We start from the raw sequence: 27811 nt of genomic DNA, 5'->3' as shown, positions 1-27811 counted from the left end.
TGTGATTTTTGAATACAATGTGGAATAATTAAATCAACTGAATTAAAATGTCCATCACCTTATTTAACTTTTTGTGATAAGAATATTTAAAATTTATTCTTTTAGCGATATTGACATGTACAGTGCTCATTATATTCACTACACTGTGCAACAGATCTCAAAAATATATCAAAGTTGGCTGGGCGTGGTGGCTCATGCCTGTAATCCCAGCACTTTCGGAGGCCGAGGCAGGCAGATCACCTGAGGTCAGGAGTTCGAGACGAGCCTAGCCAACATGGTGAAACTCTGTCTCTACTAAAAATACAAAAAATTAGCTGGGTGTTGTGGCACGCACCTGTAGTCCCAGCTACTCGAAAAGCTGAGGCAGGAAAATGGCTTGAATCCAGGAGGCAGAGGTTGCAGTGAGCTGAGATCATGTTACCACACTCCAACCTGAGTGACAGAGCCAGACTCTGCCTCAAAAAAAAAAAAAAAAAAAACAAACTTATTTTTCCTATCTGAGGCTTTGTACACTTCAATTATCATCTCCCCATTCCTCCCATCCTCCACCCTCTGGGAACTATCATTCTACTCTCTGCTTATATGAGTTTTAGATTCCACATATGAGAACATGTGGTATTTGTTTGTGTTTGGTGTATTTCACTTAGCATAATGTTCTCCAATGCTATCCACATATCCTTTTTATGTCTATGAATCGACTATTTTTTAGCTTCCATATATGAGGGAGAACATTCAGCGTTTAACTTTCTGTTCTTACCTTATTTCTCTAAGTTCCAGTTCCATCCATGTTGCCATAAATGACAGCATTTCATTCTTTTTCATGGCTGAATATTATTCCATTGTGTATATATACCACATTTTCTTTATTCATTCATCTATTGTTGGACACTTGGTTGATTCCATATCTTGGCTATTGTGAATAGTGCTGCAATTAACATCTCTTTTGACATATTCATATTGGACTTCAAATCCTTGGGACAAATAACCAGAAGTGAGATTACTGGGTCATATGGTAACTATATTTGTAGTTTTTTGAGGAATCTTCATACAGTGTTTCATGATGGCTGTACTAATTTATATTTCCCACCAACGGTGTACAAAGGTTCCCTTTTTCTCATATCTTAGCCAACACTTGTTATCTTTTGTCTTTTTGATAATAGCCTTTCTAATAGATGTGAAGTGGTAGCTATTTGTAGTTTTAATTTTCATCTCTCTAATGACTAGTGATATTGAGCATTTTTTGGTGTATTTGTTAGCCATTCATATGTCTTCTGTTGAGAAATATTTATTCAGGTTCCTTGCCCATGTCTCTCTCTTTTTTTTTTTAATAGAGTTGAGTTCCTTACATAATTTGGCTATTAATCCCTTATCATATCTATGGGTTGCAAATATTTTTCTCCCAATCTGTAGGTTTTCTCTTCACTCTGTTAATTGCTCTCTTTGTTGTGTAGCAATTTTTTATTTTGATGTAATCCCATTTGTCCACTTTTGCACATGGTGCCTGCATTTTTGGGTCAAATCTAAAAATTCATTGCCCAGACCAATGTCATGTAGTTTTCCCTGTGTTTTCTTCTAGTAGTTTTACAGTTTCAGGTTTTATGTTTATGTCTTTAATTCATTTTTAGTTGATTTTTGTATATGGTGTGAGATAAGGGTCCAATTTCATTCTCTTGTCTATGGATATCCAGTTTTCCCAGCACAATTTACAGAATAGCCTGTCCTTTTCCCATTGTATATTCTTGGCACTTTTGGTGAATATTAATTGACTGTAGATACATGATTTCATTTCTGGGTTCTTTATTCTGTCCATTTGTTCAAATATCTATTTTAATGCCAGTATCATGCTGTTTTAGTTACTATCAGTTTGTAGTATAGTTTGAAATTAGGTAGTGTGATACCTCAAGTTTTGTTCTTTTTGCTCATGATTGCCTTGGCTGTTTGTTTTGTAGTTCCATATGAATTTTAGGATTGTTTTTTCTATATCTATGAAAAATAACATTGGAATTTTGATAGATATTGAACTGAATCTGCAGATCATTTGTGTAGTACGGACATTTTAACAATATTAATTCTTCCAGTCCATGAACACGGGATATATTTCAATTTATTTGTCTTCTTCCATTTCTTTTATTAATGTTTTATAGTTTTCTTTGTATAAATCTTTCACCTCACTGGTTAAATATATTCCTCAGTATTTTATTTCTAGTAGCTACTGTAAATGATATGTTCTCTTGATTTCTTTTTTGGAAAGTTCATTGTTAATATAAAGAAATGTTACTGACTTTTGTTTGTTGATTTTGTATCCTGCAACTTTCCTGAATTTGTTGATCAATTCTAATGGCTTTTTGTTAAAATCTTTAGGGTTTTTCTTTTTTTGTAGAGATGGGGTGTCACTATGTTGACCAGGCTGGTTTCAAACTCCTGGCCTTAAGTGATCCTCCTGCCTTGGCTTCCCAAAGGGTTGAAATTACAGGCTTGAACAACCACACTTGGCCTTAGGTTTTCTGTATGCATAATTATGTTGTCAGCAAATAACAGTAGTTTTATTTCTTCATTTCCTACTTGGATGTCTTTCTTCTGCTTCATTGCTCTAAGGACTTTCAGTATTACGTTGAACAGAAGTGGCAAGAGTGCACATCCTTGGTCCAGATCTTAGAAGAAACAGTTCCAAGTTTTTACTGTTGAGTATAATGTTAGCTGTAGGCTTATTATATATGGCCTTTATTGTGCTGAAGTATATTCATTCTGTAATTAATTTGTTGAGTGTTTTTGTCATGAAAGGATGTTGAGTTTTGTCAAATGCTTTTTCTGCATTTAATGAGATGGTCATATGATTTTTGTCCTTCATTCTGTTCATGTGATATATCACATTTATTGATTTGAGAATATTGAACCATTCTTGCAACCCAGGGATAAATGCCACTTGATCATGGTGAATAATCCTATTAATGTGTTGTTGGATTTGGTTTGCTAGTATTTTGTTGAGGATTTTTGCATCTATGCTCATCAAGGATACTGGCTTGTAGTTTTCTTATCTTGTGATGTGCTTGTGTAGCTTTGGTATAAGGGTAATACTGGTCCTAAAAAGAGTTTGAAAGTATTCTCTCCCATTCGTTTTTTTTGTTTGTTTGTTTGTTTTCTGAGACAGTTTGTGGAGAATTGGTATTAGTTCTTCTTTAAATGTTTGGTAGAATTCAGCAGTGAAGCCATCTGTTCCTGGGCTTTTCTTTGGTGAGATACTTTTTATTACTGATGCAATTTCCTCACTCATTATTGGTTTGCTCAGATTTTCTATTTCTTCATGATTCAGTCTTGGCAGGTTGTATGTGTGTAGGAATATATCCATTTCTTCTAGGTAATTCAAGTTTTTGGCATATAATTGTTCATAATAGTCTCTCATGATCTATTGTACTTCTGTGTTGTCAAATGTAACATCTCTTTATTTCTGACTTTACTTGAGTCTTTTCTCTTTTTCTTTTCTTGGTTAGTCTAGCTAAAGGCTGTTCGATTTTATCTTTTCAAAAAATGAACTTTTAGTTTCTTTTGTATTTTTTTTTTAATCTCCAGAGCAGAAATAAAATAGAGATTAGATTATTTCTGGTCTGATCTTTATTATCTCTTTCCTTCCACTAACTTGGGCTTATGGTTTTAAAGACATTTCCTTGAGGTGTAACTTTTAGTTATTTGTAATTTTCTTTCTTGGTGCAGGCATTTATTGCTATAAACTTTCCTCTTAGAACTGCTTTTGCTGCATTCCATAAAGTTTGGTATGTTGTGTTTTCCTTTTTGTTTGTCTCAAGATACTTTTAGATCTTGTTTAATTAAACATGAGCATGTTTAATTTCCATGTATTTGTGAATTTTCCAAAATTCCTCCTGTTAATGATTTCTAGTTTCATACCATTGTGAAACCTCTGGTATAACAAGGTAAAAACTAGAAAACCCCTGTATAACAAAGTAAAAACCTAATATCATTGTGCATTGGTTGTTGGAAAAACAAGGTAGATTCCTTCTGGTAAGTTTACCATGGCACAAAGAGGGAAAGCTTTTTGAGGAGATGAAGCCCAAGCTGAATTTTAAGGATAAAGAGGAAAAAGCCAGGCGAAGAGAAGAAGGGGTCATGACAACAGATGTCAAGGCTGTGTGCTCCAGTCTATCAAGACTGAGATGGAGGCATGGTTATATGAATTATATAGATATGAGGTCTAATATGTTTTCTATCATTCAACCATTTTAAGAATCAAACTTTATTATAGTCCGTCACTAAACAGCTGATTTCTGAGCAAGTCTTCATAATTTGGATCTTCTTCAGTGATCCTCATTGTTAACTATTATTCTTGTACTAGTCTAACTCTGTCATTAACCCCAGCTCGCTATCATCAAGTTCTGTCTTTTCCAGAAATACAGCACAGCCAGACCAGATTAATATACCAAAAGATTCCCTATTTCAGTGGTTTTCAATGTTTTGGACAGTCATGGACTCTTCTAAGAATCTGATGAAAAATATATACCCTTCTCCTAAAAACAGGTATATATTCCTATACAACATTTTGCATGCAGTTAGAAGTTTCATAGACCCCCCTGGACCACAGGCCAAGAATCCCTGTTCTAGATAGCTTTCCTTCACCATTTTTACAAGCTTAGGTTATCAAAAGTAAAGGATTTAATTTGCTTTTGAAAATTCCCTTTCACTTTTCTTTTTTGTTTTTTTTTGTTCCCCCTACAATTCTGTTACTTTGCCTTCATTTTTACATAGTTTTTCTGAGTACACAATTCTATACTGACATTTTGTCTCAGTCCTCTGAAGATATTCTTATTCTCAGGTTTCTTCTGTAACAGCTGTTAGAATTTTCTAAAATATCTAGACTTTGCTTCCTGGCCTTCACATGGCCCCTTGCAATAAAGCCCTATTTCTTCTTTCCTTCAAAAGCCTGAGAGAAAATGTCAATGAAGAATTGTGTACCCAGCAAAACTTTTAACAATGAAGGCAAAATAAAAGAATTTTAGAAAAATGCCAAAAAAGAAACCTGAAGGAAAAAACAAAATATAGTTTACTAATATTAAGGGAAATGGATTCAATAGTGAGAGATTTTCTAGCATATATAAAACATTTATCAAAGTTGATCAGATACTCAAAGGAATCTCCAAAAAAATGCTTCTGGATAAAAGTAACCTCAGAAACAATGGAGCTTCAGGAAGGAAGAGTGAGCAAAGAAACTGATAACATGAATAAATGTAAACAAACATGGATTTGTACAAACAATAATGTCCAATTTGTGGCGTTAAAAGATTAAGATGCTTGACGACATTAATAGTTACAGCATACTGAATTCCTTCAAGAGGCAGGAAAAGATTCTGAACCATGTTTGACTTTTTCTAAGTTATTTAAGCACTAAAAGAACAGAAACAGGGTATATAATAGACCATATGTATTAGAGAGGCAGACTCCAGAGCCAAAATTGCGGGATTCAAATCTTAGCCCTTGCAAAATTTCTTATTGGGTACTATGCTCACTATCTGGGTGACAGAATTATCATTCATACTCTGGGTCACGCAATATACCCATGTAACAAATGTGCACGTGAACCCCCTGAATCTATAATAAAAGTTAAAATTATTTTTTAAAAAAGCCTCATCCCTGCCATTTACTAGCTGTGTGACCTTGGGCAAATTACCGTTCTGTGCCTAGGTTTTTAAAGTCAGGACAGTAGAAATGACACTAGTATCTAATTCACAGGGGCTTTGTATTACATTTATATAAAGCTTAGAACAGTGCTTACTCTAAAATAAGTCCTAAGGAAGTATTAGCCCCAATGAAAACTTCCAAAAGAGTAGAGGGAAAATCTTAATCCAAAAGATGTCAAGAAAAGGTAAAAAAATATAGAAATATAGGTCAAATAGCATAAAATAAGAGGGCAAAAGTGCATACGTGCACTTTTTCCGCTAAAAAGGTTTGTCAGACTGGACTGATGCGGAAAAAAAGCGCCAAATATTATGTTGTTCCCAAGAGACATACTTAAACATGAAGCAGGTAGAAAAAGATACACTAGTCAGAGTCAATGGCTGGGAAACCTTCCGCTACCTTACCTGTCTTCCTCCAGTTTCTCTCCAGCCTCTTCCAGGCTTCCTATTCCACCACCCCCTCGTCGCTCCTCAGCCCCTCTCCTCTCTAGTGAGAGACAGGGAAACTCAGCATTCATCCAGCGCTCCTTCGCTTTAGCAACGGGCTCCCGTCGGCGGCGGCCGTGATGACGTCCTCAATGGTCCGCCCAACTACGATGGGTGAACGGGTTCGTGCGTGGCGAGCCCTCTACGAAAGAGAGGACTTGCGACCCAAGGGCACCTCGGGGTGCGCGTATTGGCTCAGTGGAAGCGCTCCGCTGGTCCTCCTAGAGTTTGGTGCGCCACCGCCGCTGCCCTTCCACGACTGCGGCTGCTCCCGGCAATGCTGCGGCCGCCGCGGGCCCAGCTGTATGGTTAGGCCACCATCGTTCCTGAGTAAACATATTCCTTTCTGTGGTGTTCTTGATCATGCATTTATGGAGTTTCTGAAGGGCCCTGGAGATTACTGCCAGGTTCAGCACGAACTTTATGAGGACAAATGAATGGTGGAAAGTCATTACTGCCCCACCAGGAAGCCTCTGCAGGGCGTGTCACCTGGACACAGAAATGTAGAACGGAGATCATCAGAGCATTTTACAAGAGTTCTGACCTAGGTGGCGTAACCCTTGGTGCACCTCCTTTCCATTGGCTCAGAATTACTGAATTGAAGAATCGCGGCTTCTTGTTGGAAGGTTCATTTCATTTCCTGTCACTACCAACTTCATATTCAAAGCTCTGTGAATTTCAAGTGGAGTATATTGGCATAGACTTCAGTTTCTTGACATCATTTCTGTATTCAAAAATTTTTAATTTTTTTCATAACCATATAAGTAGTTTTTTTTTTTTTTTTAACTAAACATGGCTCCAGTGAATCACCCAGCTCCAGTGGAAGTCACATACGGGGACATGAGATTTCTTATTATACACAACCCAACCAATTCGACCTTAAACAGATTTACAGAAGAACTTAAGAAATACGGGGTTACCACAATAGTAAGAGTATGTGAAACAACTTATGACCCTTCTCTTGTGGAGAAAGAAGGCCAATCCAGTTTCTGGATTGGCCTTTTGATGATGGTTCATCACCATCCAACCAGATTGTTGATGACTGGTTAAGTCTTGTAGACGTTAAGTTTCGTGAAGAACCTGGTTGTTGTATTGCCGTTCACTGTGTTGCAGGTCTTGGGAGGACTCCAGTGCTTGTTGTCCTAGCATTAATTGAAAGTGGAATGAAAAACGAAGATGCAGTACGGTTTATTAGAGATAAATGGCACAGTACTTTTAACAGCAAGCAACTTTTGTATTTGGAGAAATATCATTCTCAAATGCGGCTTCGCTTTGTGTCCGGAATTGGTGGGTTCTTGGTCTCACTGACTTCAAGAATGAAGCCGCGGACCCTTGCGGTGAGTGTTACAGTTCTTAAAGGCAGCATGTCTGGAGTTTGTTCCTTCTGATGTTCGGATGTGTTCGGAGTTTCTTCCTTCTGGTGGGTTCGTGGTCTCACTGTCTCAGGAGTGAAGCTGCAGACCTTTGCGGTGAGTGTTACAGCTCTTAAGGCAGCGTGTCTGGAGTTGTTCGTTCCTCCTGGTGGGTTTGTGGTCCTGCTGGCTTCAGGAGTGAAGCTGCAGACCTTCGTGGTGAATGTTACAGCTCGTAAAGGCAGTGTGGACCCAAAGAGTGAGCAGCAGTAAGATTTATTGCAAAGAGCGAAAGAACAAAGCTTCCACGGTGTGGAAGGGGACCTGAGTGGGTTGCCACTGCTGGCTTGGGCAGCCTGCTTTTATTCTCTTATCTAGCCCCACCCACACCCTGCTGATTGGTCCATTTTACAGAGAGCTGATTGGTTCATTTTGACACGGTGCTGATTGATGCGTTTACAATCCCTGAGCTAGACACAAAAGTTCTCCATGTCCACACTAGATTAGCTAGATACGGAGTGTCGACTGGTGCATTCACAAACCCTGAGCTAGACACAGGGTGCTGATTGGTGTGTTTACAAACCTTGAGCTAGATACAGAGTTCCGATTGGTGTATTTACAATCCCTTAGCTAGACATAAAGGTTCTCCAAGTCCCCACCAGAGTCAGGAGCCCAGCTGGCTTCACCCAGTGGATCCTGCACCGTGGCTGCAGATGGAGCTGCCTGCCAGTCCTGCGCCATGTGTCCGCACTCCTCATACCTTGGGTGGATGGGACTGGGTGCTGTGGAGCAGGGGGCAGCGCTCGTTGGGGAGGCTTGGGCGGCACAGGAGCCCACAGAGGTGGGGAGGCTCAGGCATGGCGGGCTGCAGGTCCTGAGCCCTGCCCTGCAGGGAAGCAGCTAAGGCTTGGCGAGAAGTCGAGTGCCGCGCTGGTAGGCTGGCACTGCTGGGGGACCCAGTACACCCTCCACAGCTGCTGGCCCAGGTGCTAAGCCCCTCATTGCCTGGGGCCGGCAGGGCCGGCCAGCCGCTCTGAGTGCGTGGCCCGCCAAGCCCACACCCACCCGGAACTCTAGCTGGCCCGCAAGTGCCGTGCGCAGCCCCGGTTCCCGCTCACGCCTCTCCCTCCACACCTCCCTGCAAGCTGAGGGAGCCAGCTCCAGCCTTGGCCAGCCCAGAAAGGGGCTCCCACAGTGCAGTGGTGGGCTGAAGGGCTCCTCAAGCATGGCCAGGGTGGGCGCCAAGACCAAGGAGGCGCTGAGAGCCAGCAAGGGCTGTGAGGGCTGCCAGCATGCTGTCACCTCTCAATCCCCCCTCTAAATAGGACACCCCAGCTGCTGTTGGGAATTTGACCAGTGACCACTCTAGCTACTTCCTGCTGGATAGAGGCAAAGAAGGGGCCTTGCAGTTGTAGTGTCCTCCAGAGGGGAGCTCTTTGGGCCAGGGGAAGTGCCAGCGGGTCGGTCCGGGGGTCCTCGGTAGAAGTTGTTAGTTGGACTCATTTGGGGTTCCATTTGTAAGACCATCATCTGTAGCTTGATGGCCTCAATTCTAGAGGAAACAAATTTGACAAGAAGGTTAAAAATACAGGGCCCAAAGCCGCATAACAGCAAGATGGCTGCCACAGGACCTAGAAAGGGGAGAAGCCATGTTGCCCAACTCCAGATAAGAGTTTGAAAGGTGTTGTCTGATTTCAGAAGACTTTTCCTGTAAATGCCAGGCGGCATCTCGTACTACCCCCGACTGGTTAGTGTGAAAACAACACTCTTCCCCTAAGAAGGTGCAGAGTCCTCCTTTCTCAGCAGTGAGGAGGTCTAGGCCTCGGAGGTTTTGGAGAGTCACTGCTGCTAAAGAGTCTATTTGGGATTGTAAAGTAAGAATAGATTTCGTTATTTCTTGCAAACTGTCTGAGAAATCCTTTGAGAGTGTGTGGTAGTAGGATAATGAAGTAGATAAACCGGCTATTCCGGTTCCTGTAGCAGTAGCCATTCCTAACCCTATAAGTAGGGGTATTAGTTGTATGGCTCTGCACTGACAGACTTGAGCTTTGAGGGGTACTGATAAGGTCTGATTTCCTGGGGCAGTGTTAATGTTGGGACTTAGAAAGACTAAGTTGCAGGTGCCTGTCCAGTTAGTGGGGAGGCAGGTATAGGTCAATGTTCCACATAGAAAAATAGGCCTTGGCTGGGTAGACAGAAATTTACCCTGGCTTTTAAAGGAATGGGATACACTGTTTTTTCTTTACTACTTCCATCTCTCTTTCTCTCTTCGACTTCTTTGTCTCTTCCTCTCTTCTTAACTCTCTCTTTGACTTTCTGTGTCTGTCCCTCTTTCTCTCTGACTCCTTTTCTTTGTCACTGTTTCTGACTCCCTCTTACATTTTCTGTCTCTCTGTCTCTTCCTCTCTCTGTCTCTTTCTCTGACTTTCTCTTTCTTGATGCAGAGTGTGGACACAAAGGTTCTCTAAGTCCCCACCAGAGTAGCTAGATACAGAGTGTCGACTGGTGCATTCATAAACCCTGAGCTAGACACAGGGTGCTGATTGGTGTGTTTACAAACCTTGAGCTAGATACAGAGTTCCGAATGGTGTATTTACAATCCCTTAGCTAGACATAAAAGTTCTCCAAGTCCCCACCAGAGTCAGGAACCCAGCTGGCTTCACCCAGTGGATCCCACACCGGGGCCACCGGTGGAGCTGCCTGCCAGTCCCGCGCTGTGCGCCCGCACTCCTTAGCCCTTGGGTAGTTGATGGGACTGGGCACCGTGGAGCAGGGGGCAGCACTCCTCAGGGAGGCTCTGGTGGCACAGGAGCCCACGGAGGTGGGGAGGCTCAGGCATGGTGGGCTGCAGGTCCCGAGCCCTGCCCTGCAGGGAGGAAGCTAAGGCCTGGCGAGAAATCGAGTGCAGCACAAGTGGGCCAGCACTGTTGGGGGACCCGGTACACCCTCCGCAGCTGCTGGCCCGGGTGCTAAGCCCCTCACTGCCTGGGGCCGGCAGGGCCAGCCGGCTGCTCCGAGTGCAGGGCCCGCCAAGCCCACGCCCACCTGGAACTCCAGCTGGCCCGTAAGCGCCGCGCGCAGCCCCGGTTCCCACTCACGCCTCTCCCTCCACACCTCCCTGCAAGCTGAGGGAGCCAGCTCCAGCCTTGGCCAGCCCAGGTAGGGGCTCCCACAGTGCAGTGTTGGGCTGAAGGGCTCCTCAAGCGTGGCCAGGGTGGGCGCCAAGGCCGAGGAGGTGCTGAGAGCTAGCAAGGGCTGTGAGGGCTGCCAGCACGCTGTCACCTCTCAGCTTCAAAGACTCCAGTGGTCACAGAAATAACTATTGTATTCAATAAACCTGGCTGCCTGATACTATTGCCTTGAAAGTGGGACTTGAGAAAAGATCTAATTTATTGTACATTTTAGCCAACATGTGGGCTTAGTGAATAAGTCTGATGAAGCTTCCATAGGGATATTGAAAAGCCACAAATTTAACAGAAATGCAACTTCTATGTTTGGCTTAGTGCTATTCCCATGCCAGAAAAAATACATAAGAAATCTAAAGATTAGATGCCAAGATCCCCAGCACAAAATTTGTATATTTTTAGTATCATATAGAATTAAAACTCCAGGAACTATAACTTTAGCTCATTCCTTAAGTCACTGCAAGTAGGGCCTATATGATTATTTGCCTGCTTCATGTTTGCCATCCTACACGGGTCCCAGTATACATCAGGTTTGTCCAACAGGTGATTTTGTTGGATTCTTTACACATCTTGTGGTTATTTGATGTCTTTCTCTAATCTCATTTTGTTATGAAAACCTCCATTTTGAAAAATCAACGTCTGATTGAAAGTTCATGCAAAATCCACATTGTACAGAAGCACATGTGTTGAATGTCTTCAAATAAAAAGGCCTTACCATTAATGTTTACGGTTGGGATATAACTTAACACAGAGGGCCCTGAAGACAGAATGAGAGGAGACTATGAAATATTTCTAGTAAAATGTTGTTTTGATCTTGTGCAGAACATATGGTCTAGGACTTTTAATTTAGTAAATGTTTTTTAAAAGGTAAAGATGCATTGGTCCAAGGTAAACAGAGCAAATATGGACAGAATTACAAGGAAAATTGACAAGTTTACCATAGCAGTGGGAAATTTTATTGTCCCTCTTTCAGAAGCAGATCAAGTAGACAAAAATCAAGATTTTGGATACAGATTTACACAAAACAGTCAACAAACTTGATCCCATGAACATATAAAGGGCATTGCATCCAACAGTGGGAGAATACATATTTATAAGAGTACATGAACTATTAAATTTGACCATATATTTGTTTATAAACCCATTTCAGCAAATTTTAAGCTATTTGAATAATACAGAACAACTTCTCTCACCACAATTCAATTAAATTAGGAAAAAAGTTAACATCCACACATCTGTAATTTTGAAAATCTCTCTAGAGACTTCCACTTCTAAATAGGATGTAGTAGGTCATGGCAGCCTAAAACTTTGCCTGCAACAACTAGAAAAAGATGGAAAAATTATAAAGATCATATTTAAAGATATGTGAGAGCTATGAAAGCAATAAGGACTAGGTGAATGGGAATTCCAGAGAGGGAGGAGGCCTCCTGAGATAAGTGGCCATTTTATTTTCTAGGGACATTTACTGATTCTGGACATGGACTAATAAGGATTAAGCTTGGTCTGTGAAGAGGGTCTGTCCTGAGGGAAAGGGAAACCCAGAAAAGCTTTTGGTGGTCACGTGGGGCTGGTGCAACAAATTGGAAAATTAAGAACTTTGGCCAGTTTCTTCTACCTGTTATAAGTTGGGTTCCTCAGGAAACAGACACTGAATCTGAGATTCGCATCCAGAGGATTACTGGGGTGTCTTCTCAGGGAACATCTATGGGGGAGCAAGAGAAACAGGATAGAGCATAAGAAGTTGAATGGTGATACATAGCAGTTGCAACAGTAGCCTCAGCCAGTCTCATAGGGAGCTCTGAGGATGGGATGGCTATTTAGAGATGTTCTCAATTGAGGCTAGGAAGCTGGCCTTTGGGCCCTTGAATCAACCAGTCATTGCCTGTAGGCTTCCCTTGGGGATGATGGCATAATCTTGGGTGAAGCATTCACCTTCAGTCGAGGGCAATTCCTAGAGAGCGATGCAGCTGTGGGCCCTCAGCTGATAATGGCATCTGGAGGAATGAGTGTTTCAGACCCAAGGCAGGATCTAGGTGGTGCAACCACAGCATCCACTCTTTTAAATGACACTTGCTGAATACTGGTGCTATGTATGGGAGGCTGAGGAGTTAGAGTGAAGACTTAAAAGGCAAGGGAACTCTCCTTGAATCTAATAGTGCTTAGGAGACAAAGTTCTCCACATTCTTACCAACAGATCTTTTTTTTAAATTATAGCTGTTCTGGTGAGTGTTGTTATGCCATTGTGTTTTTAATTTTCATATTACTAATAATGTTAAGTATTTTTCATGTGCTTGTTAGCCATTCACCTATCTTTTTGGATAAAATGCTGATTTAAATATTTTGCTCATTTTAAAATTTGAATTGTCATCTTCTTATTAAGTTGAAGTAGTTCTTTATATATTCTGGATCCAATGTCTTTATCAGATATATGATTTACAATTATTTTCTCCCAGTCTGCTGCTTGTCTTTTTCCCTCCCAAAAAAAGTGTTTCAAAGTGCAAAATTTTAAATTTTGATGAAGTACAATTTATTTCTTTTATGAATCATGCTTTTAAAGTTGTATCTCAGAACTCAACCTAAGCCATAAAGATTTTCTGCTGTATTTTCTCTTAGAAATTTTACAGTTTTAGCTCTCACATTTAGGTCTGTGATCCATTTCAGGTTAATTTTTGTTTGGTTTGAGATGTGTAAAGGTTAATTTTTGTGTTTAGTGTGAGGTGTCTAAGTTAACTTTTTTTTGCATGTGGATATTCAATTGTTTCAGCACAATTTGTTCAAAAGACTCTCTTTCCCCCAATGAATTACTTTAGTAATTTTGATTAAAAGTCAATTTGCCATAAATGTAAAAACTTATTTGTGAACTCTCAGTTCTGCTTGATTTATTTATATGACTACACAGTCTTCTTTTTTTGGTATAAATTTAAGGTGTACAAGTGCAGTTTTGTTACATGGATATATTGCATAGTGGTGAAGTACGGACTTTTAGTGTAATCATTACCAAAATACTGCACATTATACCCATTAAGTAAATTCTTATCCCTCACTCTTCTTCCACCCTCCCACCCTTCCAGGTCTCCAGTGAGATTCCACATTCTTTGTTCATGTGTACACATTATTTAGTTCCCACTTATGAGAACATATGGCATTTCACTTTCTGTTTCTGAATTGTTTCAATTAAGGGCCTCCAGTTCTATTTATGTTGCTGCAAAACACATGATTTTATTCCTTTTTTATGGCTGAATAGTATTCCATTGCACATATATATTCATTTTCTTATCCATTTTCTTTATCCAGCCATCGACTGATGGAAACTTAGATTAATTTCATGTCTTTGCTATTGGACCACACAGTCTTGATCATTGTATCTTTATAGTAGGTTCTTGACATTGAATAGGGCACTTTGTTCTTCTTTATAATTTTTTTGACTCTTTGAGATCCTTTACATTTCCTTATACATTTTAGAATCAGCCTGTAAGTTTCCACCAAAAAACCCTACAACGGTTTTGATAGGTGTAGTGTTGACTTTATAGATCAATTTGAATATAATTGCAATTTTGACAATATTGAGTTTTCAAATCCATGAATAAAGAATCTCTCTCAATTTATTTAGATCTTTAATTTCTGTCAGCAATATTTTGTAGTTTTTGGTATACTGTACTTGTACTTCTAAAGCTTATTTCTAAGTATCTTTTCTTTTTGATGCAGTTGTAAATGAAATTGTTTTCTTAATTTTATTTTTAGATCATTTCCTGCCATATAGAAATACAACTGGTTTTTGTATGTTGACCTTGTATTTGGTGACCTTTCAAAACTAATTTATTAGTTCCAGTAGACAGAGAGAGAGAGAGAGAGGAGAGAGAGAACGAATGAATGAATGAATGTGTGTGTGTTCTTTAGCATTTTTTACATGCAGGATTAGGTCATCTGTGAATCAAGGCAGTATTACTCTTTCTTTCCAATCTTGACACCTTTAGCTTCTCTTTCTTGCTTCATTGCACTGGCTAAACACCCTCCATGTTGACTAGAAGTGGTAAAAGCAACATCCTTGCCTTGTTCCAGATCTTAAGGAGAAAGTATTCATTCTTTTACCATTAAATATGATGTTATCTTTGGCTCTTTATAGATGTCCTTTGTTAGGTTGAGGATGTTCTTTTCTATTTCTACTTTGTTTAGAGTTTTTTCATAAATGGGCGTTGGTTTTTTTCAAATGCTTTCTTCATATCTATTGGCATGATCATGTTTTTTTTTGTCTTTCATTCTATTAATGTAATTGAACAACCATATTGAACAATTTTTGAATGTTAAAAAACTATGTTTCTGAGGATAAAGCCCACTTGTTTGTTGTATGTAATTTTTAAATTTCATGTTGCTGAATTTGGTTTGCTAATATTTTGTTTAGGATTTTTTCATCTATATTCATGAAGGATATTGGCCTGTACTTTTCTTGTGATACATTTATCTGGCTTTGATATGGCAATACTAGTATCATAGAATGATTTGGGAAGTGTTTCCTCCCCTATTTTCTGAAAGAGTTTCTGAATAATTGGCGTTATTACTTAAGTATTTGATAAATTCCAACCAATGAAGCCATCTGGACATGGTTTTTCTTGGGGGAAAGATTTTTTTAATTACTAATTTCATTACTTATTATAGGTATATTGATTTGTGCTCTAATCTTTGCTTGCTTTGAATTTTGTTTGCTTTCCCCCACCCCCATTTTCTTAAGGAGGAAGTTTAAATTATTGATTTGAGACTTTTTTTGTTTCCTTTCTCTCTTTCTTTCTCTTCTGATATAGGAATTTGCATTAGTCAGGCTACTCCAGAGAAACAGAACCAATAGGATCTTTCTCTCTCTCTCTGTTGATTTATTATAAGGAACTGGCTTGTCTCACATGATTATGGAAGCTGTCAAATTCTAAGATCTATAGGGTGAGTCAGCAAGCTGGAGATCTAGGAGAGATGATGGTATAGTTCCTGTCTAAAGGCAGGAAAAAACCAATATCCCAGTTAGAAAGGCATCAGGTAGGAGTCAGTCTCTCTTACTCAAGGGAGGGTCAATCCATTTTTTCTATTCAGGCCTTCAACTAATTGGAGGAAGGCAATTAGTGGAGGGCAATCTACTTTACTCAGTTTAATGATTTAAATGTTAATCTCATCCAAAGATACCCTCACAGAAATACCCAGAATAACATTTGATCAAATATCTGGGCACCCTGTGGTGCCATAAAATTAACCATGACAACATTTAAAGCTATAAAGTTTCTCTCTACATACTGCTTTAGCTACATCTTATTAATTTTGATATGATTTTAAAAATTCAGTTCAACATATATAACTTGGCTTGTGATTTCTTTGATCTGTGGGTTATTTTGAAATGTATTGTTTTCCAATATTTTGGAATTTCCCATAGTTTTCTGTTTGTTGATTTCTAATTTAGTTATTAATTCTGTTACTCTTTAGAGCCAATTGCATTTGAATTCCAAGGATGAATGCCGTTTCCAGGCAGAAAGCTAGAGTGAACTAAAATTTAGTCAGTAAAGAGAAAAAAAGGGAAGGGAAGGACTTCCCAGAAGGAGAGAACAAGCATGGATAGTATCAGCACAGGCTTGAAAGCACACGTGCTTAGGGCTGGCAAGATGTTCAGTGTGGCTGGAACAAAGGAAGTGTAATTTGTGTCTTCTTTGTTTTTGTCTTGGTTAGTATAGCTAAAGTTTGTTAGTTTATGTGATCTTTTCAAAGAACCTATTTTGCTTTCATTTATTTTCTCTACTATTGTTTTTCTTTTCTACTATATTGATTATAAAGGATATGTAGCCACGGTACAGAGGAAGTTGTGGGACATGATGTAAAAAGACAGTGTCAAAAATTCCATGGTGTTCAGATTCCAGCTTCACTCTTCAAACTCTCTTCTGAATAGTTTTTCATTCTCTGTGATCCCAAGGATCACAGAGGAGGGATGTTTTCTCAGGATATTCTTGGCTGAGCACCAGCACCGAGGAAGCAGTTCTTGGAAGAATAAGACCTGAGCAAGAAGTGAGTGGTATCTCTGCTAATTACTCTTCTAGAATTCTAATAGTCCATCTAGTCTGTCCTTGAGAGTTGGTCATATAGGACCTATTCGTTGCTGGCAGTGGAGATCCTGAGGCTGAGGTAGCAGCAGGAGTAGGGCCCTAAGCATGATTTATTGATGCCTTTATTATACAATGAAATTAGAGGCTGAAAGCTGCCATCTCAACATGTTTTAACATCTTAGCAGTATCTAATTTCAGGGGGCTGCAAGCTCTCTCCTGCCCCCACCCCTATGATATGGACTCTGCTGAACATGAGAGAGATGAAGGCTAGCACTGAACTTGGTCTAAGAAACACCCAGGATGGACTGATATTACTCACTAAGAAAACTGCTTTGGGTTGCTCAACTACTTCAGAGAGTGAAGGATGGAAGCCAGAGTGTGTTCCAGAGCCAGGAAAATGAAATCAAGTCTTCCCTAGAACTCCCTATGGTGCTCTTCCTCTCACTGCCTCTCTTCCTCCTCACTCCTTGGCAGGCTGACCCTCCCCACCCACATTTCTCTGGTTTTCCTTTTAGAAAAAAGAATGTCTAAGACTCAACAACCCACAGGGCAGTGACCTAAATAGTTAGCGAGCTGCCCTTAGCCACTCAGCCTTCACACACTGCCGAGACTTGAAGGGTGTGTATTGCTGACATGGACTAAACTCCCTGATGGGTGGGCTGTGCTTTCTGGCTAGTGACTGTGCTTGCATTCTTCATCTCCACATGACTCCCACCCATCTTTTCCTGTTGGGACTCAGTGCAAACACTGCTCTCCCTGAAGCCTTCTCTTACATTTCCATAGGAAGTATCCTCTCCCTTTTCTGACTGCCCTGAGTTTTTATCTGCTCTTCTTTCATGAACTTACCACTTTCTCCCTTGTGGCAAAATGAATTGTGTCCAATCTCCTCCACTAGAGCCCGAGTCTGTAAAAGCAGGATTCTAGATGAGATTCTGCATTTCCCACAAGGCCTGGCCAATAGTTGGTGATTAATGGATGAAGAAATACTTAGGAAGGAACTCAGAGGAGGGTTCAGAAAAGTGAACTCCCAGGGCCTTCAGAGACAAGGCTTTTATTCACTGTATGCCTTGGCATCTCCTCTCACAGCAGAAAGTTTAAAAGAAAAAACACAGCAACAAGGATTCACTTGGGCCATTTTGGAACCCATTTATATTGTGGGTGTTACTCTGGGCTTCATCTAGCCCCATACCAGCCTCTGAGACTGCATCAGACCGTCTGAACATTCATGGCTTCCTTGGGCCAAGTGTAGCTGTCCAGTGTAAAGGAGTCATAGTCTGGAGTGTAGACCAGGGATCTTACAAAAGCCTCCTTGTCCTTAGGCTCCGGGTAGTAGGAAGCCAGGTTGTGTTTGTACGCGTAGTCGAGAACCTAGGGAAAAACATGTTTGGCTAAGGAACCGGATCTAAGGGGAAACCTGCTTAAGGATCCTTGCTTGGGAGCATGGGGGAGGGGAATACACCTTAAGGGACCAGACTTGCTTCTTTCCTGAGTATGGCTCATGAAACAACTGGATAGGAAGGATTTTAAGCTTTCTTTCTGGACAGGCAGCTTTAACATAGTAGAATAAATACTGAGTCAGGGTCAAGAGGCTTCAGCATAAATTCTGCCTGTTCCAAAGGCCTCTGGGTCCTCAGAGGTGATATTATCCTTGCTGAGCCTCAGTTCCCTCATCTGTAAAATGAGAGTAAAGAGACCTTTCTCTGGAGCAGTGTTAAGATAAAATTAGACAAGAGGCAAATGTGTCCAGAACCTGATTTTTTTTCCACTTGAATATGGGTTAAATTGGATGAACAGCCTGGACACTGTTCTCTGGGTATTAGATTTGGCTTCAGGAGAATGTGAATCTAAATATCGCCCAAAGGAAGAAACTGACGGGGTGAAGCTGGACCCTGAGCTGGACTGTTAATCTTGAGGCTTGTTTCTGGATGCTGTACCAGACAACTCATGGGTAGTGTGTGCTGTTGTACAATGCATTTTCTGAAATTATTTTTAAAACTTATAGAAAATGTAAAACATGCACACTAATAGAAATAATAGTATGATAAACTGTCATGTATCTATTATCCAGCTTTAACAATTATCAATGTTGGGCCAGTCTTTATTGTACCATGTTCTGATTCTTTGAAAACCCATCATCTCTGCACAGTCTTATAGTCTGGAATATTCCATGAAGCTGATCACCCCATAGCCAGCCATTCTGAGAAAAAGGGGAAGAAAGAGATTTACCCTGGCTGAGAGAGCACTGGGTATGGAGATTTTTCACTGTTCTCTGCCAATCTCTAGAATTCTGAGAATGGGGAAATACTGGCCCTTTGAAGAAGGAGGAAACTGAGGCTCAGGGAAGTGAAGTGATTGGGCCAATATTATACCATTATTGATTGGGAGAGCTGGGCACCAAAGCCTGAGCTTTTTCCATGATTCTATACAAGCTGACCTTTCTTATAAATGGGCGCTTATGAGTCATTTCTAAAAAATTCCCATATTCTGGTCCATGGACTTTGATGACCTTTCTGCTTGGTGTATTAGGGGAAATCCAGGAGCTTTCCCAGAACTGGCCTGGGTGGGTGTTTGGGGTGGAGCTCAAGCTGCAAACAAGGGTTTGTCACCCAGCCTCTGGGTTACATGTAGTGCAGCTCAAGGAGATCCAGTGTCTCCACAGTTTCCATCCCCTTAACCCTCCTGAAGTCATAGACAGAGAAAGTGGTTGAGCCTCACTACCCATATTACAGGGGTAGGATGCCCCTTACTTTGATGGCAATTCTCAAAGACACATCTCGGATGGTGCTGAGTGGTGGGTACAGTCTCCCCTGGGACAGATGCTGCTCAGAGACTTCCTGGGCAATTTGCTGGGGAGAAGGAGAGAACCGAGAGGAATAAGCTGAGTCTCTGCCTTCCCAAAACAAGCCCAACCCGTTACCCCAGAGACTCACCCCACCCTGCATAGTTGGTCAAACACTGCAGTTCCAACTGTTGACTCTGTTACCAGGGAAGCTTAATGCTTGGGCGTAAGAGAGGACACATCCTTTCTGTACTATAAGACTGGCTGAGGCTTAAAACAACGTTAAGTGTCTCTGAATTCCAAAGGAAAATCACTAAAGCCAAGATGAATAAATTTGTGGCCTGCAAAGCAAAGGCTATGAGATCTCCTCTTGGCTGGTCCGGCCTGTTGCACAGGGATCCCTGGGTCCCTCACTTCCTGGGTCCCAGCCTCCTTCCACGTGCTTGGTACCATCTTGAGTGACCATCTAGGCTATGTTATGTCTTTGTGTTCAGTCTCCTGGAGCTCTTCCTTCCAGCCCTGGTCTCAGTCTGAGGAAGGCTTCTCCTCCAGTGAGTGATTGAGTCTTACACCTTATTGGAATAAATGTCCTAAGCACATCATCCTGAGAACAGAGCCTCCAACAGCTTCCCTTCCAGGTTCAGAGCTTGCCTCTGAGGGTTAAGCCTCATCTGCCATAGGCCCTCATCCTCCAGGCTCAGACGCTGGAGTTTGTTCAGCCTTGCAAATCAGCCTCTTTAATGTGGTAGTTCTGAATCTATTCCCACCAAGTCTTCTGGTGTTAAATTTAGACTTGGGAAATGCCACTGGTGCTCTCTGAGAACTGTGTGTCTTAGAAGTGACAAGGCTAAGAAGTTGGTCTCCCCTCAATGTTTTCAGATATTAGGGAAGTGGGCCTCCCCCTCTACCTCCTTCTCACACTTCTATCTTTCTTTTCCATTTATTCAGTCAAACATTCACTGAGCTCTACTATATCTTTCAAAACACAGAGGAGGCCAAGGCTGTCTCCTAATTTCAGACCTTTATATGGCTCCTTCAAACTCCTTCCCATGGTGTCTGTACAAGGCACTTCATCACTGGGCCCTCCTTTCCTCTTCAGCCTCACTTTTAGTCTCTAGACTCTGTGCTAGGTGCTGAGGAGCCATATAAGGAAGGATTCTATGGTGGAGAAGCCATAGTCTTTTCTCTTATGGAGACTGGTGTCAGTGGACAAGTAACAAATGATTATAGCAATTATAGTGGGTGAGTGCAATGAGAGGGGACATATAGGCATGGAGGATGGCAGGATCCTGTCTACCATGTATAGGAAAGGCTTCTCAGAAGTGTCACAGGCTGATACCTGAAGGACAAAGCATGAATTAAGGGAGAGAGAGTGGCCCATGCAAATGCTGGGAGGTGAGAGAGAGCATGGACAAAAGATTGAAAACAGCACATTGGTTAGGTCGATGGTAGGGAGACACCAAAAGTGAGGTTGGAGAGGAAAGGAGGGCCTGGTTATGAAGTGCCTTGTATGGAAATCATGGGAAGGAGTTTGGACTTTATCCTGTATGCACCAAGGAGCCATACGAAGGTCTGAAATTAGGGGAGAGACTTGACCTGACCTATGTTTTGAAGGATTCTCTTTGTGAAGGTATACAAGATGGATTGATAAGAGAGAAGCAAGATTTCCATGGCTAGATATGCATCTAGAAAAGTTATCCTGAGAAGAGATATATCATGGTATGTGTGATCACATCTAAGATGGTAGGCACTGGCAGTGCTCTTCAGCAGGGAGTCAAGTTGTCTGGAGCCATCCTGGGCTCACAAGACCAGTGACCTTGAGCAAGTGACTTAAACTCACATATGGGTAAGAATTTTACCTATTTTACAGAGTTGTTACAATGAAAGGAGGTGGTGAATGCACATCTCCTTAAAGCCTATATTAATTTTCCATGGGAAAATCAAATTCAACTTAAATTATCTTCACTAAAAGTACCCTTTTCAGAAATATAACTTGGCAGGCCTTTGAAGACCATAATGTGAGCTCTTTAGGGGAGGGGCCTTATCTTGCTCACAGCAGGTGATAATAAGTAGATCCAGGAGAGGTTATTGTGTAATTGATGGACACTGTTCATGAAATGATGGAGCTGAACTGTCTCACGGCACTGGAGGTAGTGGGGCAGATGTGTGGATGTCCCATGGTATTACTTAGGCCGGACTCTAGCAATTGTGTTTTTACTCAACAGAGGACTTTGCTTTCAGGCTGACTTCAAGCAGAAAGTGACTCTTTCCATCCAATGGGGGCTTCACACAGCCCTGCCCACAGCTACAGGACAAGAACACCCATCACAGCAATGAGAAGAAAGATAAACAGAATACTCAGACAAGGGGAACAGAGAACTGTAACACAAAGTCATAAGTAGTGTGCAGGGGGCTGGGGGCAGCTGAAAAGCCTTTGGGAGACATTATTTGCACAGCCTTGGAGAGCCAGGGCTCAAAGACTAGACATAGTAAGAAGGGACCTGGTACATGAGGTAGCTCCCTGTGGGACTCACAGAAGTGGATCCAGACAGGGCTATGTGGAAGCCATACCCATGTCTCACTGGCTTCAGGCTTTCACCAGTGCCTCAGTGAGAAGGAAATGCAGAAGGATGTTAGAAGTCACAGGAGAGCCTTTGGAGCTTGTTACGTGTAAATATGTTTAATATTTGTATACGGCTTTGATTAGCCTAACCTCTCAACAGAGACATTTCGATGCCTTGCTTTTGTCAGAGTGAGGATAAATGTCAAGTGCCTGGCACTCGGTAACTACCTGGTAATTTCAGCCACTGTAACTGTTATCAATAACCATGAGTGTGAATATAGGCTGTCATTCTTAATGAATTCTTTCATGGTTTTCATCATGTCTAGTAACGAACCCTTTTGTGCACTTTTCTAGTAAGATACCTGGAATAGGTACATCTCCAACACTTCATATCAGTGCTCAAGATCTGGGTCCTCCAAGGAGAAAAAAACAAGTATGACACCCACCCCCTCCCTTACAGAAAGCTGTCCTAGTGGGGCTTACTACCGCCAGTTACCCCAGTGATTTGGTTAAGGCCTGTGGCTGGAAGAATCCATCACCTATCATGGTCCACAAGCCCTCAGTTTCAGGTGGCTCTGATGGCATCTCTTCTGTCTAGGCATCTAGATGGCATTGCTAGGGCACAGGGGGCAGTATGAGGCATGTCTCCTCCTCTGTCAGTGCCTCTTGCTAATACCCTTCACCACTATTCCCCGTTCCCCCTCAAAAGCCCCATGTGTGATTGAAGAAGTCAAGCTTCAAGGTGGCCATGAGAGATGCTTGAGGTTTAAGCACTTTGGGAATCCACTGGCAACGTTGGGGCAGATGGGCAGAAGAGATAAGAGAGATCTGGTATAGGACCCAGTGTCAACCCACAGACCCTACTGCAAGCATTTGAGGGAGCACGGACAGTGATACCTCTGCTGTCAGGAGGAAGATCTCATCTGGGATGTGCCGGATCCCGCCGGCGATGACTCCCAGTGCCACCCCAGGGAACACGTAAGCATTGTTTCCCTGCCCAGGAATGAAGGTCTTGCCATCTTCCAGAGTCACACTCTTAAAAGGACTTCCACTGGCAAAAATCCCTCGGCCCTGGAGGCAGGAGGAAAACCAGAGATGAACTTGGAGATTGGTTTGGGGTAATAATAGTGGCCTATTCTTATCTTCCAAATGTTGGACCCTTCTTCATCCTCTCCCAAACGCCCAGCACTGTGCTGAGAACATGGCAGGTATTTAAAGCACATTTGTCATTTGACCAGAAAGCTCAGCCCTCACCTGTTATCTAGCAGCCAAGAAACTGCTGAAAGGTGATGGGGTTCACAGTACCAGTTTTGTCACCTCCTGGCAGGGCCAACCCAGGACATGACAGGATGTGGCCTAGAGTCTACAAGTGCCTCAGGTTTTGGGTTCTGGTCAAAGCTCTGTGTTATTTAGGGTGAACCTTGAGCAGCATAGCACAAAGGTAAGAGCTTGGGCTTTGGGGTCAGACCTGGGTTTGACAGCCAGCTCCACTCCTTATTAGCTCTGTGACCTTGGGCATGAAACTCAATTTGCTCATCAGCGATGTAGGAATATTTTTCACCCTCATGGGGTTACTCATAGTAATTGTTACTATGTCCTCTCAGCCGGGGGAAGGAAGGACTCCCCGCTGACCTCGGTGACCCGGTAGCACTTCTCAGCCGTGCACTCGGCCTTGCTGGTGGGGTTGCTCAGGGCAAAGATGATAGGGCGCTCGTGGAAGGAGGCCATGTCCCTCAGAATCTGCTCCGTGAAGGCTCCTGCGATGGCAGCAACACCTACAGGGAAAAGGGGGGTAGTGGGGATGCCTACTGTCTATAAACAACCCATTCCTCTTCTGCTGGTAGTGGTGGGGGAACTAGGAACACCATGAAAGACTCGGTCTTGGTCCCAGCATCTGCCATAAGGACTGAGTTGCCTGAGACCTCCTTTTCATCTCAGGGACCACTGGTCCACCTCAGGTCCCTGCCAGTTAAGCTGCTCCTGTGAAGGCATTCCTGGGCATTTCCATGGAGAGTGAGCTGCTCCTCAGGACACAGGGAGATGCCAGGGTCTGCCTTGGGAGAGAAATGCCCATCTCATTGTGGTTAGAGAGACCAGGCCAGGTGTGGTGACTCATGCCTGCAATCCTAGCACTTTGGGAGGCTGGGGGGCAGTGGGGCAGGAGCAGATCACCTGAGGTCAGGAGTTTGAGACCAGCCTGGCCAAAATGGCTAAAACCTGTCTCTACTAAAAACACAAAAATTAGCCGGGCATGGTGGCGGGCACCTATAATGCCAGCTACTTGGGAGGCTGAGGCAGGAGAATCACTTGAACCCAGGGGGCGGAGGTTGCAGTGAGCTGAGATCACACCATTGCACTCCAGCCTGGACAAAAGAGCTAAACTCTGTCAAAAAAAAAAAAAAAAAAAAAAAAAGGACAGAGAGAGACAGACCAGCCCTGCACTTTTTCACTGCATTGTATATTTCTGCATCACTGAGCCCTAACTCTGGTGCCTTAGTTCCATGGTTTCTATACAATAGTCACTCAATAAAAGTTTGTGGCGTTGAATTGCACATGGGATAGGGGAAAGAGCTGTTTCCGTGGGTTACTTAGGCTTCCTAGCTGAGCCTCTGTCTCTCCATCTGCAAGTCAAGCGGGTTAGCTGGGCTGGGTAGTGGGTACCCTCCCTCTTCCTACCTATGATGGCTGTGGGCTTCACCAGCCTCACCACCTCCTCCAGGGAGTTGACTTCAGGATGGTCTTGGGCAAACATCTCCTTTTCATGGTTCAGGTGGCTCCTCCCCTATAGGAAAAGGAACACAGAGCAGTTGTGGTTGTGATGGCCTGTTGGGTAGGAGTACAGATGCATTTGGAAACTCTGAGAGCATTTCCTGCTGAGCCCCATGCTTTGGTTTGAGCTGTCGGATGTTTGGGGGCCCATCTTCTTGACTACATTTCCTGGCAGAACCTATGGTGGGACCTGAGTGTGACAGTGGGGTATGTGTGTGTATGTGCGTGTTTCTTTAACCCAAACCACATATGGAGAATCCATAAAGAATTTATTTGAGCTGTTAGGATTATGGCTTCCTGGGCCAGGACAGAAAGGCTTTTGGGCAATGCCTGAGTCTCACCAAGACCCTTTGGCCCAAGGCATCCAGCACCCAAGCTCAGTTGAGGGATGGGGACCTGTGCCAGCCAGGGTCAGGGAGCTAATTTGAATATGCTTATAAGAGCCATTAATTCCCCTGTGAATAATACTAAACTAAGCTCCAGGAAGGTCTTAGATTGACGGGCCATGCCCAACCAGGTCCAGTTCCTTACATTTCTTCAAATGGAAGTTGGTAGGTGACAGGCTGGCATAAGTGCTGGTAAATGGGTTCAGATGCTTTTGATGACTGCTTTGGATTAGCTGGCCTCATAGGAAGCAGTGCAAAGATGTCAGCTTTGAGAGCTCCTTGGCTAGGGTTAATGGAATGAGAAAAATGATGTTGAAAGATGGATAAGAGGGAAGAGTGGCTGTCTCTGGCAGCTTACACCTGTGGCCAGATTATGCTCTGGAAAGACGTAGGGGTGGGTGGGAAGAGGAATCTCCAAGGCTAAGTTCCTTCCAGCAGAAATCTGGCCCCATATGGAACAATAGGAAGGTCAATTCTGCTGAGGATCTCTGCCATTCTTGGTCAATATCCTTATGTACTTCCCCTGTTCTCACCTCTGCCATAATTTTTTGTCTCTCACTGACATTCTATGTTAGTGAAGTTCTGGGAATTAAAGCACTGAGTGTAGCTCTAATGGAGGGGTCCTTCAGTTGTGTCTCTCAACACATGCTAGCCGGAAGCTGGACTGTTTCTCTTCATTCATTCTTTCACTCATGCCTCACGCGTTAATTATGCACTTACCATGTGCCAGGCATTGATATCAAGACTGTAGTCTAGTGGGGAAACTGGAAAGGGACAACTTCTCTACCGTGTGGTAAGCACAATATATGGAGCATAGATGCAGGAAATAAGCTTTTTGGAGGGGGTAACATTTGAGCACTATCAGAAGATAAGGAGGAAACTGGGAAGGGGTTAAGGGTTGAGAGTTGGCATGTGGAAAAACAGAGGAGAGCAATTCAGGCAGAAGAACAAGATGTGTAAAGAAGTGGAAGACAGAGAGCAGACTGCTTTTGGAAACTATGATTTAATGTAGCTGGAGGCTAGTGCAAGTCAGGAAGTGGTGGGGGACAAGACTAGAAGGGGCACACATCTACACACTTGCACAAACTTTTGGACAGAAGCAATTAAGGCTACTTTGGGACGAATCTTTTGCTTTGGAGCTTAGGCCATTGCCCTCATTTTGCTCTCTATTCTGTTTGAGCAGTTGACTTCTTGGAGACCTCTTCCATTCCAGTTCCTGGGAGCTGTAAGGTGTCAGGAAACCTCCGGGTCTCCAGACTGACAGTACCTTGACAATGAGCCCTTTAGAGTCCACCATCCAGATCTTTCTTGTGGCCTCTGCCTTCGGTACACCTTCTTTCTCTAGGGCCATGACAAGGAGGTGGGCAATGCCCATAGCTGCCTGGAAGGTACCATAGGGTGGATGTTCAGACACAGGGCAAACAGCTGCTGAACATTTATCTGATGTCTCACCATAATGACCCCCTCTTCTTTCCCCCACCTCCATGACTCCCAGGAGGCCCAATTAAGTCTTTGCCTTGAGACACCCAATTGTCAGAGCCTAGGCAGCTGCAATGATCACAATATGTCTGTGCTGCTTCCTCTTTTCAGAACCCCAGAATGCCTCCCTTCTTTGATATGCTTCCACCCATTCTTATTCTCTTCCTAGAGCAACAAAAGAAACCCTCAATGCCACATACCTCGCCTGCACCTTGGAAAACAAACACGTGATTGGAAAGCTTGTTCTTGGTGATTCGCAGAGCAGCCAGGATCCCTGCCACAGCAACGGAGGCTGTGCCTGAAACAGAGTGGCCTGAGATCAACCTCTGGCCACAGGCCCCCAGCTCCCAAGAGAAGACCCTTGGCAGAGTTCCCCACATCTTAGACTGTAGAGGAACAGGCAACTTTTCTTAGCCTTTATGCCCTGAAGGCATGCAAGTTTTGGTGCAAATCCATGCTCTCTTTTGCAGGTAACTTTTTTGTTGAAGTTGAGAAACAGCTCCTGGTTTGTTACTTGACCCCATAAGATGGGATAAGATAGCCAGGTGCTGCTACCATCATCATTCATAAAGAAATTGACAAAGATAAATATAATGGAAGACAAAAAGAAGCATGAGCCTCATAGAATTATATAAGGACTAAATGGATAAAAACATTTTAAAAAATGAGAACACAACCTGGCCATGAGGCATTAAATGACCATATGGCCTGAGCTGCCCATCTTATCCACCAAGTCATAAGGTTGGCTGTGTCTGGTCACACACCATCATCAAATGGCTCGAGTATGTCTGGAAGGGACAAGTAAGTTGTATGAGTAGGTGGCTCAGATTCATTTGAACCACTGCTACATGACTTCTTCTCCCTGAATCCACATCTAAGGCCTCACTGGGGACTCCTTAAGAGCAGCTGACCAAGGAGAAAAAACTTGGGCTTGGTTTACAAGTTGTTGTGAATAATATGCTGGCACCAACTAGAAGTATAAGGTGGCAGCTTCACAGCCCCAGTAAAAGGTAATGGTGAAGGACAGTGGACATGACTTCAAGTGGTAAATTTAGTTGTA

The 27811-nt window shown here is 42.7% G+C and overlaps 1 protein-coding gene and 1 pseudogene across 3 annotated transcripts in view; one reads left to right on the top strand and one right to left on the bottom strand.

Annotated features, from left to right (window-relative positions):
• The first annotated feature begins 6959 nt into the window (after positions 1-6959).
• On the top strand, positions 6960-10854 carry LOC100594752 (annotated as a pseudogene).
• Positions 10855-17810: 6956 nt separating this feature from the next.
• The window catches only part of ME3 (malic enzyme 3), a 222733-nt gene continuing 212732 nt past the window's right edge, over positions 17811-27811 (bottom strand). For all 3 annotated transcript variants that reach the window (XM_004090597.2, XM_030794682.1, XM_003254551.4), the window contains 7 exons: positions 26952-27049; positions 26540-26653; positions 24794-24899; positions 23750-23892; positions 23015-23188; positions 19523-19621; positions 17811-18143 (listed from right to left, as the gene is read on the bottom strand). In XM_004090597.2, coding sequence (XP_004090645.2) covers positions 17982-18143; positions 19523-19621; positions 23015-23188; positions 23750-23892; positions 24794-24899; positions 26540-26653; positions 26952-27049 — 896 coding nt within the window. In that variant the 3' untranslated portion in view covers positions 17811-17981. The remainder of the gene's footprint in view (positions 18144-19522; positions 19622-23014; positions 23189-23749; positions 23893-24793; positions 24900-26539; positions 26654-26951; positions 27050-27811) is intronic.

Source organism: Nomascus leucogenys, chromosome 15 (genome assembly GCF_006542625.1).
Source record: "Nomascus leucogenys isolate Asia chromosome 15, Asia_NLE_v1, whole genome shotgun sequence".
NCBI classification, from domain to species: Eukaryota; Metazoa; Chordata; class Mammalia; order Primates; family Hylobatidae; genus Nomascus; species Nomascus leucogenys.
The sequence above is the reverse complement of the archived record's forward strand: the minus strand, read 5'-3'. Positions and strand labels throughout refer to the sequence as shown.